This window comes from Spermophilus citellus (genome assembly GCF_964194105.1).
Source record: "Spermophilus citellus genome assembly, chromosome: 11".
NCBI lineage: Eukaryota > Metazoa > Chordata > Mammalia > Rodentia > Sciuridae > Spermophilus > Spermophilus citellus.
The window spans coordinates 102,194,575-102,209,654 of record NC_138192.1 but is presented as its reverse complement, the minus strand read 5'-3'; the positions used below and the strand labels follow the sequence as shown (position 1 = coordinate 102,209,654).

At 34.1% G+C, this 15,080-nt stretch overlaps 1 protein-coding gene across 28 annotated transcripts in view; it reads left to right on the top strand.

Annotated features, from left to right (window-relative positions):
- The window catches only part of HYCC2 (hyccin PI4KA lipid kinase complex subunit 2), a 72,335-nt gene extending 58,908 nt beyond the window's left edge, over positions 1 to 13,427 (top strand). For 27 of the 28 annotated variants that reach the window (XM_081262487.1, XM_081262478.1, XM_081262495.1 and 24 more), the window contains 5 exons: positions 885 to 1,001; positions 1,686 to 1,773; positions 4,981 to 5,140; positions 5,887 to 6,054; positions 9,949 to 13,427. In XM_081262487.1, coding sequence (XP_081118613.1) covers positions 885 to 1,001; positions 1,686 to 1,773; positions 4,981 to 5,140; positions 5,887 to 6,054; positions 9,949 to 10,547 — 1,132 coding nt within the window. In that variant the 3' untranslated portion in view covers positions 10,548 to 13,427. The remainder of the gene's footprint in view (positions 1 to 884; positions 1,002 to 1,685; positions 1,774 to 4,980; positions 5,141 to 5,886; positions 6,055 to 9,948) is intronic. The other variant, XM_081262482.1, reaches the window with a different exon arrangement.
- The last annotated feature ends 1,653 nt before the right edge of the window (positions 13,428 to 15,080 follow it).

Below are 15,080 nucleotides of genomic sequence, written 5' to 3'. Positions count from 1 at the left end.
TTCTATTTCATGGAATAATTTGAGGAACATTGGTGTATAGTTCATCTTTAAAGGTCTGGTAGAATAGAAAAAAGTTCAAGTAATATAAATTCATTTAGAGTCACAGAATTTCAATTCTGTCCTATCCAACTAATTTCTACTTGAGGAAACTCAAATGCTCCTTCTGCCCCCCAGAAAAGTATAATACTATGTTTGTCTTCTGTTGTGCATAACAATCGCCACAAACTTTGTGGCTTGAAACATCACACACTTATCTGGGCATGAGTTAGCTGGTCCTCTGGTTGGGATCATATGGTTAAAATGTTGTCTGGAGTTGCAGTCTGAGATTTTTTTTCCAGTGTTTGCTTCTGGAAATAGCAGCCCAGCTGGTTATCAGAGCCACTAATCCTGGTGCCAGGTTGCACAGTGAAGGAAATGAATAGATAGTTCAAACAAAAAAATATCTTTGAATAAAATTAAAATGACCTCGTAGCCAACAGTATTTTTTAAATGTCTGTTTTGTGATTTCTGTGCTTCAGAGTAATTTGCCTTGTTTGGATGAATAAAAGCCAGTCATTTGTGTGCGTGTGAGTGAAAAGGAAAGCGTGAGTGGAGCAAAATGAATATTTGTGAAAGAGGTTTTTAGTTATTTGATAAAAGTTAGCTTTAATGGATATAGTCCACTAGAATGTATGCTTTGTGAAGATACAGGTTTTATTTTTTAATCTTTTATTTTTATTATTTTATTTTATTTATTTATTTACTTATTATTATTTATTTATTTATTTTGCATATAGCAGGCATCAATTAATATTTAAGGAATGAATAATTAAACAGATGAATTTATAAAAGCACAATTACTGTATTTAGTGAATCAGGAAATCACACATACCTTATTTTTCTAGGGTTTGTGTGAGTGGGTTTCCACGACAACATGAAAAACACTGGAAAGAACTCTGTGGTCGAATAGTATTGGATCCTGAATTTATGGTGCAACTTCTCACAGGGGTTTATTATGCCATGTAAGTAGGTGGTAGATGAAATTTATGAATTCTTCCTTATTAGATGTAACAAAGGGTCTTTTGTCCCAGGATGAGCACACTATCTTGGTTTTTCTAATGTAGTTTCCTTTCATTATTTTTAAAGTAGCAAATATATAATTAGTTGTTAAAATTAGAGTCATCCTAAAAATTTTCAGGTTTTCTGTATGGAAAATTATCTCTAAAAAGTTCATAACTCAAGTTTTCATGAATGCATTAAGTATATGATTGAATATTAGCCACATGTGATAAAAATCAACTTATTTGAAGAAGCATCTATAAACTACTTTAAACATAGTATTTGAAATCTCCTTTGTTATTATAACCAAAATTAAAACATTGTAGAAATGAAATAATATAACAATCGATGTGAAGCCAGGCGTGATGACGCATGCCTATAGTCCCAGCAGCTTTGGAAGGTATGTAAATTTGAAGCCAGCCTGGGCAATTTGGTGAGACCCTATCCCAGGTAAATTAATTAAAAAGATTGGCTGTATAGCTCCTTGGTATCGTGCCCCTGGGTTTGATCCCCATTACCAGGAAGGAAAATTTTGATGTGAAAATCTTATTTACAACCCAAATAGTAGGACTTAGAATTTCAAAAAAAAATTATTGTGAGGATTAGAGATATTTGCTAAAGATAGTATATGATATGTTTATCTACAGGTATAATGGACAGTGGGACCTTGGCCAGGAAGTTCTCGATGACATCATTTATAGAGCTCAACTAGAACTTTTTTCTCAACCACTATTGGTAAGTTATATTTACTTTTTTTCCCCCCTCCTTCTTAGCCCTAGAAATGGAACCCAGGGGCACTCTACTACTGAGCTACCTCCCCAGCATCCTACTCCATTTTTTTCCTCCCTTTTAAGACATCCTTTCACTAAGTTGTCCAGGTTGGCATTGAACTTGTTATCCTCCTGCCTCACTTTCCCAAGTGGCTGGAATTACAGGTATCTGACTGACTTACTCTTTATATAACATATCTGTATGTAAAGAAGGTACTACTAAGTTTAAAAAATTAGAAAGCTAGGGGCTGGGGATGTGGCTCAAGCGGTAGCGCGCTCGCCTGGCATGCGTGCGGCCCGGGTTCGATCCTCAGCACCACATACCAACAAAGATGTTGTGTCTGCCGAGAACTAAAAAATAAATATTAAAAATTCTCTCTCTCTCCTCTCTCACTCTCTCTTTAAAAAATAAAAAATAAAAAAAAAATTAGAAAGCTAGAATAAAAGTAAAATTCAGTAAATTAAAGAATTAAATATCTTGAAATCCTTTAAGAGAGAAGAAATGTTAAATATAAGTTATTGAAATCTCTAGAATAAAGGGTGTGACAGAAGTGAGATGATGAATTGCTAAAGTGAGTTTGATGCCCCCTCACAAATACCTAAATTCTAAACAATTAGTGTTTTAAATGCAAAGAGAATATGCAGTGAACAAAGAAAAAAAATATTCTCATTAGGCATGACAAGAAAAAGCCAGTTATTTTATTCTGCATATGAAAGTTTATGCTTTACAAAATAAATGTCAAAAATGTAAATGATAAATATAAAGACAAATGTAAATATCCACTGAGGAAGACATTCTTTGTGCTGTGGTGGTAGTATGACACAACTTTGATCATCTCATTGTGGAAGCCGTCTGGTAAATGTGTGTATGTGTTCTTTCATTCTGTGTTCCATGTGTGGTAGTGTATCCCAGGAAACTAAATACCAAAAATGTGTATTATAAGCACAGCATTACAATGTTATTTTAAATGGCAAAGGAATAAAACTAGTCTAAATGTTCCACAGCAAGCCAGGCTCACTGGCATGCCCCTGTAATCCTAGTGGCTCTGGAGGCTGAGGCAGGAGGATTGCAAAGTCCAAGGCCAGCCTCAGTAACTTAGTGAGTCCCAAGCAATTTAGTGAAACCATGTCTCAAAATTTTTTAAAAAAGTAAAATAAAATGGGCTGGGGATGTGGCTCAGTGGTAAATCCCAAAAGAAAAAAAAAAAAAAGTTGCAATCAGTACCAAAAGAAAAAAAGTTCCAAGCAGCAAATGATTTATTATATTTACTTGATAAAATTGTAGCTTGACAACTTATATGAAACAAAAATCCTGGAGGTAGGGATGTAGCTCAGGAGTAGAAACTTGGCCTGGCATGCATGAGACCCTGGGTTCCATTTGAAAGGAAGGGAATGAAGAGAGAAAGAGAAAAGAAAAATGCTAGTTTGTGTTAAGTGGAAAATTAGTATGCAGCTTTTTAAAAATCTAGACATAGGAATCAAAATAATAGTTGACTAGATGATCTGACTATGGATCATTTTAATTTCTTTCCAGTTTGCAGTACTTTTTGTGGGGTGGAGGGTTGGGGAGTACCTGGAATTGAACCTAGGGGCACTTGACCACTGAACCACATCCCCAGCCCTATTTTGTATTTTGTTTAGAGATAGGGTCTCATTGACTTGCCTAGTGCCTCACTTTTGCTGAGGCTGGCTTTGAACTTGCAGTTCTCCTATCTCAGCCTCCTGAGCTGCTGGAATTATAGGCGTGTGCCACTGCGCCCGGCTGCAGTACTTTTTTAAAAAAAGTTTATCTTTTTTGGGGGGATGGGGGGTAGGCACTCTACCACTGAGCTATATCTCCAGCTCTTCTTTATTTTTATTTTAAGACAGGGTCTCACTAAGTTGATGAAGCTAACCTTGAACTTGTCACCCTCCTTCCTCATTCTCCTGAATCACTAGAATTAGAGACATGTCTCCATGCCTGGCTATGTCTTTGTTTTAAATATTTTAAGCTGAATATAAATTTATTAAGGTACCATTGCAATAGTTCTTTGATATTAAATTCCTATTTTTCTCATTTTAGTATCCCCTATTTTACACTAAGGGTTACATTAAAACAGGTAATAGGACAAAAAAATTTCATCATCATCATCATAACTTGAATTTTTAAGGCTCTTTAAATTCATGGTTTATCCTTGTAACTACCTTGAAAATTTAAAAAAAACTTAATAAAGTGACATTTCCAACGTAGTACAGGTTAATCGATTATTCTTTGTTGGCATCTCTGAAGGACCCAATAAATGATAACCCTTTCCTTATTCAAGTTGCAAGTTACATGAACAAATAGTTGGCATATGGAGAAACAAGCATCATCTATATTACTGATAAAGACTAAATTCAGATACTTAACTCCTTACTCATCTATCTAGTAGTCCACTGGAGAGAAGGCCTGAGTGGGCAGGTCAGGCACATCTATCCAGGTTGATACATTCCATATGTGCTTGGCCAAGTAGAGAGGGAGAGAGAAAGATGATCCTTTAGGTCAAGATCTTTGCTAGGTTAGTAACCCATTTAAGAAATATTAACTAGTCAACTCTCAATTACTCACCAACCAGGTTTCTCACTTCTCCAAGCTAGCAGAAAGTAGTGTGGCACAATGCCAGAAGTATTTAGGGAAGACTTCTCTTTATGGAAATAGAGAAGTGGAAAAAAGCCTAATTAACAAATGAACAAGAAACAAAACCACTTAATTTTTGCCTATTATTTATCATATGAAGACTAGAAGCTTATTCTAATTTTTCTTACATCAGGGTGCAAAATGGTAAATACTTTTTCTCCTTGACAGTCAACAACTCCAAGAATCAGTGGGGTATGACTCACTTTTTCTATTTTTTCTTATTTTTGTGGTACTGGGATCAAATCTAGGGCCTAGTACACGCTAGGCAAGTTCTCTATCCCTGAGCTACACCCCCAACCCAGTGACTCACATTTTTAAAAATAAATTCTCCTTTGAAAAACCTGTTTTAAATAATACAGAATGTTGGAGATACAAATATTTCTGACACATTTGTACTTTTGTTATATTAGGATAGGTTTTAAATACATATTCAAAAAGTTATAGAAGCATGAAATACAGAATAAGCAAAAGCTGCATGTTGGTTGTAAATTTGTACACCTTATGTTATCATTTTAGGTTGCCAATGCTATGAAAAACTCATTACCATTTGATGCTCCTGATTCTTCACAAGAGGGCCAGAAAGTACTTAAAGTGGAAGTCACCCCAACAGTGCCGAGGATTTCTCGGACTGCAATTACAACAGCTTCAATCCGTCGGCATAGATGGAGAAGAGAAGGTAAGTACAAAATCCCCATAGTATGCTCATGGAGTCAAGTAAATTTTTCACTGATTGTATAGACTATATTAACTCATGGTATTATAGCACTTTATATAATTTAAGTGAAAGTTTTTTAGTTTTTAAGATAGCTCTTAGAAATGTGATTAAATGCTTACTGTTATATTTAATATAAATATATGTGTACATAAGGTAGAAAGATGTTATACTGCTGTATAAATATTAAAACAAAAATAAGATCAGAAGAATTTTTGTCTGTTTTTGAACTAGTAGTAACAACAGGAAAAAAGTTTAAGCCTGCTAACTTACTGAGGAAAAAAATAAAAGGTGCATGTATGAGCACTGTGGGAGATAACTATGACAAACCAAACTAACAGTGTAATACAAGCTATCCATAAAATAATTGACTGTGGTTTTGGATTTATATCTTTGCATTTCCTTTTTTATATGTGCTGAACCCAGCAGTATTTCATAAGACATACAGTTCTTGAATAGTCAAGCTGTCTTGCCTAAGAGATATTAATTGCCATTTAATCCCTATTTTTCTGTCCTGTTCATTTGCAAACCTCACATTGTTCATCTGCTGCCTTATGTGCGTGCAAGCTATGCACACACATGTAATTATATAAATAGTGTTTGTGTTAATATCATATCCATATAAACATTCTCTTATCTGCCTGGGTCAGAATGCTCAGAAAGGAATAGAGCAGCACAAAAGCACTAAAATTTTATATGTTGAATCCCAGATGGCTTTGACTTCTCAAACGAGGCTGACTCGAGTATTCCTGGCTCCCCGATCCAACACGGCTCCACTGACCTAGGGATCAAACGTGTGCAAGAGGGGGAGGTGCTGGTGCGCAGGACCCCTGAGCATGGCTCGCCGGAGCCCAACTCGGCAGCAGCCACAACAGAGGGTAGGACAGAGATGAGGAGGCAGAAGTCAGTGAGGCAGTTGCTGGAGAAGGATCCTGGCTCTCTATCCCCAAGCAGAACATCTTTCCATTCTAGTGTGTGTTTCCACTACCCCAGGGTGTATTAGCTTCTCCTTGCAAAGCACCTCTCTTCCCTATATGCCTAGCACCAGGTTAGGTACAATCTTTAGTTACTGTTTGTGCTGGCCTGGAGTGTGCATCCCTGTGTAATCAAAGAACAGCTTGGCATGGCTACTAACAAGGCAGGGGACTGTATCCAAAAGATTTGCAAATGCTTGGAATTTTTTCATTACTGAGCATGTTTATTCTAACAATAGGAAAGAAAAAATGCACCCAATGGACATGAGCCTTAATAGTCAATATAAATGTATTTATATAATAACTTATTCTTTAAAGATCTGTGAAGAGTTTCAAAACATGAGTATACTTGGGAAATTGAAATGGGGCTGATCAATTTATCTGTAATTCTAGGATGTTAAATTAACATCTAATAAGAATTTCTCACCTTTTTGACAGAGTATGCTATATTGATTGAATTTTTATAGTCCTTGTGATAAGTTGCCTAGGTCTAGAGAATTATTGACCCTTTCCTCCATATACGTGCTGTCCTGGTGCACACTACATTTTATAATTCATTGTAAATCATGGTTCTATTATGTAGCTCCCAAGTGGAATTGCAATGTATTATTTAGAGATCAGATATCCTAGTAGTTTCTTGTTTCTACAATGTAGGTATCTTGAGAATTTTTTACCTACCATCTTCCACCACTCTCTGTAAAAGAACATTTCTGTCCTCCAGGAAAGTATTTACTTGCTGCCTTGCATGGAATGCCATGAGTTAGCTTTGTGAAAGAGGGAACTGTAGGTAAATAGCTTTTTCATTACCCAATGTGTTGCCACTGTGAAACCTTTATACTGATTTGCATAATAAACCATGTAGTTTTAAAAGAGGTACATATTTTTGCTTAAAGCAAAACATACATAAAGCAATTAACTTCCACCTTAAGGAAGTCTTTCTCTTTTTGGTGCATTAGAAATTTGAGCATGCTCAGTAAGAATTTAAACCTATACTCTGTGCCCTTGCCCATGTGCCCAGGACAGTCAACCTTCATTTTACAGTATTGCATGTGCATGATCTAGGAACCCAGAGAAGTTGGTACCGTTTCAGATTCTTCTTTATATGGCTATGGAAGATGCAGCCTTCCCTTTTTATACTTTCCCTAGCAATCAATTTTAGTGAGAGTATGGAACCCAGAGTTGGCCTAAATTGAACAACATCTTATTTCTTTATATTCTTGATGATTAAATGAGCTACTTAAGAAGTATCTTCTACCATTGTTAGGACTATTGAAAGTATGTGTTAAATGTAGCAAGGTTAATTAGTATTGATAAAATTATAGGAAATGTTAGTCTGAAATTGCTTCCAATTCATTAGAAGTCATACATTTTGAAAAAGGAATCAAAACAGTTAATTTCTCTTTAATATCCTATTGAATCCTATTAAATATTTAAATACCTTATTTTCATATTTCTAATTACTGGTAAAATGTTAGCTTTAGTGAGGGATTGGTGATATAAAACCATAAGGAAAGGGGAATAAATTTGTTTCTTTTTACTGGGGATTGAACCCAGGGGCACTTTACACTGAGCTACATCCCCAGCCTTTTTTATTTATTTTGAGACAGGGTGTCATAATGTTGCTTAGATTCTTGCTAAGTTGCTGAGGCTAGATCCTCCTGCCTCAGCCTCCTGGGTTGATGGGATTACAGCTGTGAGCCACCACATAGAGCAGGGAATAAGTTGAGTATGTTTGAAATTTCTAAACAATTATCTTACCCTTTAGTCTAGCTTAATTATAGTTTTAAATCAATATTAGTAGAATAGGAAAGGCAATTTTTTTTTTTTTTTTTTTTTTTTACAGATTGTTCTTTGGATCATGAGTAGTATTATAATTACCTAGAGAGAAAACTAAAAGAAAAATGTTTTGAGAATTGCCTGTTTTCTTTCTTAAGGTTTTTTAAACAGAAGGAAGGAAATTACTAAAACCTATGAGAAGTTTTGATAATTCTGTAGTATGCCAGAGCTTTTGAATTAATGTAGATAATTGATCTTTTAAAAATGTTTTAAAGTATGATGGTTTTAAATAGTTTTATAGTTAAAACTGTGATTGTTGAAATTCAGGGAGAATATGAACCTATCGCCTACCTATTAAACTGAAGATGATTCCTATAATTAAAGTATAGTCATTGTTCCATTATAATGAACCATTTCTTAGTACATAAAATACCAGTAGGTTCTCTTGCATGGTGGCCTTCATGTTACCATCATCTTTTTTATGGCCATATTGCTTTGGCATAAGATCTGCATGTAGCAAGATTCAAAGCTAGCACTAAATCTCTCAGTCTCCTTCCTAATTAATAGATAAATCCAATGATATATTTCTGTTCGTTCCTTGTTTTATATTACCAATACTACTTTTAAATTAGTAACTATTTCTTCTTGGGCATTTTAGAGTTCTTTATACTAATTTTAAGTAAATTACTAAAACGATATATAAATTAAAGTTTCAATTTTCATGGGACATTTATATACAGCTCTCTTGAAGAGGTTGAGAGACATGGTGTCAGCTGCTACTTTTCTTAGTAAATGCATTTTCACATAGCTTTGCATGATTAAACATTAAATTGCTGGATATATATATGTATATATATATAACAAGGTGCCTTTTGCTTTAAGGATAGCTTATTTCATTCTTTAGAAGGAAGGAAATAACAAATCCATGAGAAAATATAGCCAAGAATGTATTTTTATTTTTCCAGGTACTATGTTAAGTAAAAGATTGTGTTTTTAATATTTTATATATCTTTCACTTAGGTAACTTGTATCTCAAAGTAATATTTGTGTAGATTATTTCCTAACATTTTACTCTAACTATAATGTTGGTATCTATTTTGTAGATTTGATTAAACTTATTTGCAGTCTGGGAAAAATATGTTTTTGAAAGAAGAAAAAGTATGGTCATATAGTCTCTTAGAAAGTAAATACAATCAATAGAGAATTGGGCTTTCTGGAATAGCATGATCAATGTATTATATATACTTCTCTTTCCACAAAAACTCAAGATACAGATTTTTATGTTAACTACAGTTTATGTGTGAAATGTAATGGGGCATTATAATATTTTGTGATTATAAAAGTAAATAAGTGAAATAAAGATGTTGTGTCCAAGTACAAATAAAAGATTAAAATGCTTTTTAAAAAAGTAATACATCTCAATGCTGGAATCTAAAATATTAACATATATAATGTAGGAAATGAAAATCATTCTTAAATATCCCTGCTAGTTTTTTACCACTGTTCCCTGATAATGTTTTCTTCATATTAATTGTTCAAGAAAGTATGGAAACCAGTGAGTAGTCCTGTCCATAAGACAAAATATGGTTGTGAAATTATTGGAAGCAATGTAGTTTCTTAGATTTGAGTTAGAAAATCTATTAGTTCAATATTAAAAGCCTTTAAGCCATAGAGAAGCAGTTAACTTGATAAATATAAAATCTTATTATAAAGAGTTATAAATATAAATGTATATATTTATTGTATTGTGCCTGGTTTTATATGCCCAAATATTAATAGTATATTAAGTAAGTTTGTGAATAGTTTTATAAAAACTGAAATAATTAAAACTAAATGAACACAATAAATAGTATATTAGAATTCTGTATAGATTAAGATTTATTCTCCTAAATTACTTAGAAGTTTTGATAGTAAGATCATTATGAACTCATAGCAAATGTTAATCAAGAAAAAGGTCAGTGTTGTTATTCACAACTGCTACTTAATTTAGCTATTACTAAGTCTTTCTGATTTATTTTTTAGGTGCTGAGGGTGTAAATGGAGGAGAGGAGTCTGTAAACCTGAATGATGCAGATGAAGGATTTTCATCAGGGGCTTCCCTCAGCAGCCAGCCAATTGGGACCAAACCATCCTCTTCTCAGAGGGGAAGCTTACGGAAAGTAGCAACTGGGCGTTCAGCCAAAGATAAAGAAACAGCTTCTGCCATCAAATCCAGTGAGATCCCTCGAGATTCAGTAGTTCGCAAGCAGTATATTCAACAACCAACTGATCTTAGTGTAGATTCCATTGAACTGACACCAATGAAGAAACACCTGAGCCTGCCTGCTGGCCAGGTGGTGCCAAAAACCAATAGTTTAAGTCTAATCAGGACAGCCAGTGCTTCCTCAAATAAATCATTTGACTATGTAAATGGCAGTCAAGCAAGTACCAGCATTGGGGTTGGCACTGAGGGAGTTACTAATCTAGCAGCTAATAATGCTAATCGATATTCAACTATCAGTCTACAGGAAGACCGGCTAAGTCAAGCTGGTGAAGGTAAAGAGCTCCTCAGCCCAGGAGCCCCCTTAACCAAGCAGTCTCGATCCCCAAGTTTCAATATGCAGCTAATATCCCAGGTGTAGTTTTGACATCCTCTCTTCGCTTACCTTTTAAATGGAACATTTCATTGTATAAGAAGACACTCATCCCACATTGTGAAAATATTGGTCATTGTAATCAGATTTGATTTAGTTTAGGTATCTTCATACTGTATTTTGTATGAAAACAGCAATAAGGTTTTCTTTTCCCTCCTTCCTATATCTTCTCTTCACCTGTACCTTGTAAATGTGTTTGTGAAGCAGTATAACACGTTTGCCTTTTCCATGCCTTCCTTTTTCCTTGGGTGATGTGCAATCCATCATAGGCTGATTGGTCCCATTTCAACACTGTGAGACTAAGGATACACTAGAGGAAGTGGTGTATATGATCCTTATGATTCTTTGGCTTTTGTTCAAAAACGAGACAAAACGGGTTTGTTCACATAATCTATAAAACTATGAAGATTACCGGATCATATTTTTTTCTCTCTTAACCAGGAGTGCCTCAGAGGTTCTGCTATGACTTGGGACTTCTCTGAGTCTGTGCAATCATTTTCTTGAGAAGCATAGGGAAAGGTGGTGGACTGCTGCACTTTTTCATTAAAATGAGGGTAGCTCTTTTTTTCCCCCATTTTCTTTATCCCAAGGACTTAGTTGTTCAGTTACTGAGGCATTTAAATCAATTTGTAGCCACCTCCTTTGGGAGGGTGCGGCTCTAAGTTGATTGTGTAATTGATAATGCACTTTCTCAATGGCTCTCTAGTCATTATTAACATGTCTTCCCTCTTCCCACAAGGACTTAAGATCATTTCTGTCCTTAAATTTTGAACAGCTAACAAATCAGAGAATTCAAGGAGCATGTTCTATTTCCCAGGAATGACTGACACTTTGGTGCTGGGGTTTTGTTGGGGGAGGGGTGGTTTTTGTTTAGCTTGTTGGAATTGTGTCTGAGGGGGGTTTTGATTGGTGTTTTCTTTTCTTTGTGAGCTGATGATGACTGAAGTAGAACTGTACGTCTTCAGGTAAAGAGAGGGATTTCTCAATCCACTTTCTGTGATGTTAGACTCTTGGAGAAACCCTTTCAGCTGCTTTCTAGATGTACCTAAATTCAGTCAGACATTTTGGATTAATAAACCTAAAGTCCTGATAGATCATATACTCCAAGGAAATACATCAGGGACAGATAGTTGGCTGAAAACACTGACGCTTCAATGTGACACATTTTTATAGAACATTTCTACCAGGGGGTACTGACTTGATTTCTCCTATAAGGACTACACTGCCTTTGTGTTTAGTATAATGCAGTTTGTGTATCTTCTAATCTGCAAAGTTTCTCATTTTTATAAAACTTTGAAATCATGCCAGTAAGCTAGATGTTGAATGTATGTAAGTAGCATTTGGTAACTGCTATAAAGCTACAGAAGTACATTATTGATTTTAAAGCATTTTTTAAAATTCTGATTTGATTGATAAGATTTATTATAACCTCGTCTGGGTCTCGAGCTCTAATGTTTGAAAAAGAAGGGAATATACTTGGTTTTTGAAAATCAGTATTGTGACTTGAACTGCTATAAATTATCCTTCCACAAAATACAGTTATTAGTGCTTTGTACATTTACTTTATTATTGTGAAAGAAAAATGAGTTTATAGAAAGCAAGTATTCTCCTTATTAATGGTTTTAAATTTTATCTCTACCAATTGAAATTACAAATAATTTTGTGATAATAACTAAGAAAATGCCTTTTTTTTTCCCCACACCTAAAATCCCCCTGTTGTTTTCAGTTGTAAGAGCATTAAAAAAAAAAAAAAAAAAAAACAGGGACTTTATGTTAACATGTTCATGGGATTTTAATTTGGTGGTCTGTAACATTTTTCAACTCATATGAAAATGAAAAACTAGAATCTGAACTAGTATCCAGAATATTGCCAAAGTCCAGGCAAAAGTTGATGGTTTATTTATATGTGTATGGTATGTAAATATATCACAAAGATATATTTTAAATATTTAAGAGATGCCAGGTAAGTGAAAAGAAAATTTTAAACAGCCAAAATAAATGAGGCATACAACTTTATAGCATAATAAAGAAAGCAAAGTTTCAGGTATGTAAGGAAAGGAATATTGTACTCACCAGGGAATGAGATCTTGGCTATGGCCAGAGTTTCCTCATTTTATGGCAAAAATACCTGGTTTATATAGGCTGTTTTTAATTCAACAAGTTGTGCACATATTGGCATCTAAATCAAGCATTTGAATTAAAAGCACAAAAGAAATACCAAATAAATGAAATTACAGTAAAAGCTATAATAAAAATTCTCTTTAAGAATTCCATTAAGATCATATTACTAGAAAGCAAACTAAATGTGTAGCGAAAAGTTAAATTTAACTTAGGAGAGACTTTTAATTATGAAAATATTTTAAGAAATCATTTGTTATATCTGCAAAATTAATTTGAAATTTTTTCATCTTGCTACGATGTGCAGTAGCCTGTAATCACAGAACTAGGGAGATGAAAGCAAGAGGATGGCAAGTTGAAGGCCAGAATTAGAAGCTTAAATTAACAAGACCCTGTCTCAGAAAATTAAAAGGACTTAGTGGTAGAGTGCCGCTGGGTTCAATCCCCATTATCGCAAGAAAAAAAATTTCATCTTAGAGGATTTTATTTATCTGTACGTGTATATGTGTGTGTGTGTGTGTGTTGCTGGGGATTGAACCCAGGGCCTTGTGCATGTAAGGCAAGCACTCTATCAACTGAGCTATATCCCCAGCCCCAACATATAGATTTTGAATGTACACATACCCATTAATGTTTCAGGACCCTGTAACAATTGTTTTCTTGTAGGTGATATTTGGCCCCAATGAAGAAACATTTCATTTAGTTTAGACTTTCCATTCAGGGTCTTAATAGATTTCCTGTGTAAGATATAGTTACAATGAAAAAAATTTAACTATCAAATTTTCAGGCTTTTAAATTCCTTTTGCATTATTTATTAGTATTTAATATACTTTTATTTCAGGTATACAAATACACGCCAGCAATATTCATACTTTGTCCTTTAACAGTCTTTTATTTTATATTTTTTATACCTCCTTAAAAAAGTTTACCCATCTATGAAAAAGACACTTAGAGAGAAAATACTTGTTTTCTATAATAAAACTATTTGGTGCCATCTGTGCTGGGTTGAATTAAGGAATATAAAGAAATACCAGAAGAGTTTGGGAATTCTTTTGTATGACATTAATTTTAAGATCATATTACTAGAAAGCAAACTAAATGTATACGAAAAGTTAAATTTAACTTAGGAGAGACTTTTAAATATGAAAATATTTTAAGAAACTAAGGAGGAAATAGTTGTAATTTAATATCCTGATCCCCTACCACCACCCTTACTTACCAAATCCACTCTTCTGTGCCTATTTATTATAGAATCAGAATTTTTGTGCTAGAAGAGACCCTAGAGATAATTAGTCTCCCCACACACATTCATCCTCAGGAAACGAGACTCAAAGAGGTTGTGATACTACAAGGTGGTATAACTAAGAAGCAGAGCCAGAATCAATCCTCATCTCCCATCAAATGCATATTAACACCCCACTGCCACTCTTTATCCATACTATGGTAAATATGGTACATAAATACTTTCCATCTCTGCAGCTTCTTTACATTTCTGGTCTAGTAGTTGGTAAATACAACACATTAAGAAAAGTATTAAATCCAGAAAAAAAATGTAGAGTGATAAATGTAGATGCGGAAGTATTAAAAAATAGGTATCTTTTACAAATATAAGGATAGGTACATTATTCTTTAATTTACGCCTTACTCATTTTCTGCCACATAATGATGATATGCTGCCATGTTGTTTATATTTGTGGGGATTTATTTAAATGCAAAGTAAGCTCAGTGAAATGGTTTTGTTCAGTGTTGTAGCTATTTTAAAATAATTTTTGAATCAGCCAGCTTTCAGCAAATAAGGTGGCCAGTTCATTGTATTTCATAATGGAGTATTGTAAAAGCTTAAATAAATCTGATTTCATTGATTTCTAAGGTAAAGAGAGATTGGACCTTAATGTGCTTATAGAAGATGAAAGCAATATTTCCTTATATGACTGAAAAAAATGTTATGGTGTGAAGCTTATGATTCCAGGATGGAATAGTAAACATCTCATTTTAAGTGTATATATCACATAAAATGTCTTAAATGCAGTAGTCAGATACATAAGCTCAATATTTCCAACATGTAGTCTCGAATTCCACTTAGTAGCTTTAAATTAATTATTTTCTAGACACTGGAATACTGAGAATAATTTCAGATTGTTTTGTTTGCACTATTTTTGTGAATATTTTAATGAAGTGGGGTGTTTTTTCCTACCTCGCTTTGTGAGGTTTGTATGGGTCCACTTCTGTGTACTTTAGTTATTGACAATCATTTGTGTCATTTAGTTTTCTGCATGTTCATTTGTAAATAAAAATATTAGTATCTGTCTTTATGGGTAGCATATTGTAAAAACACTGGCAAGGAGGATCTATCCATTTCTGATCATGGATTATATTACAAAGTAAGTTTGGTTTTCTGGAAAA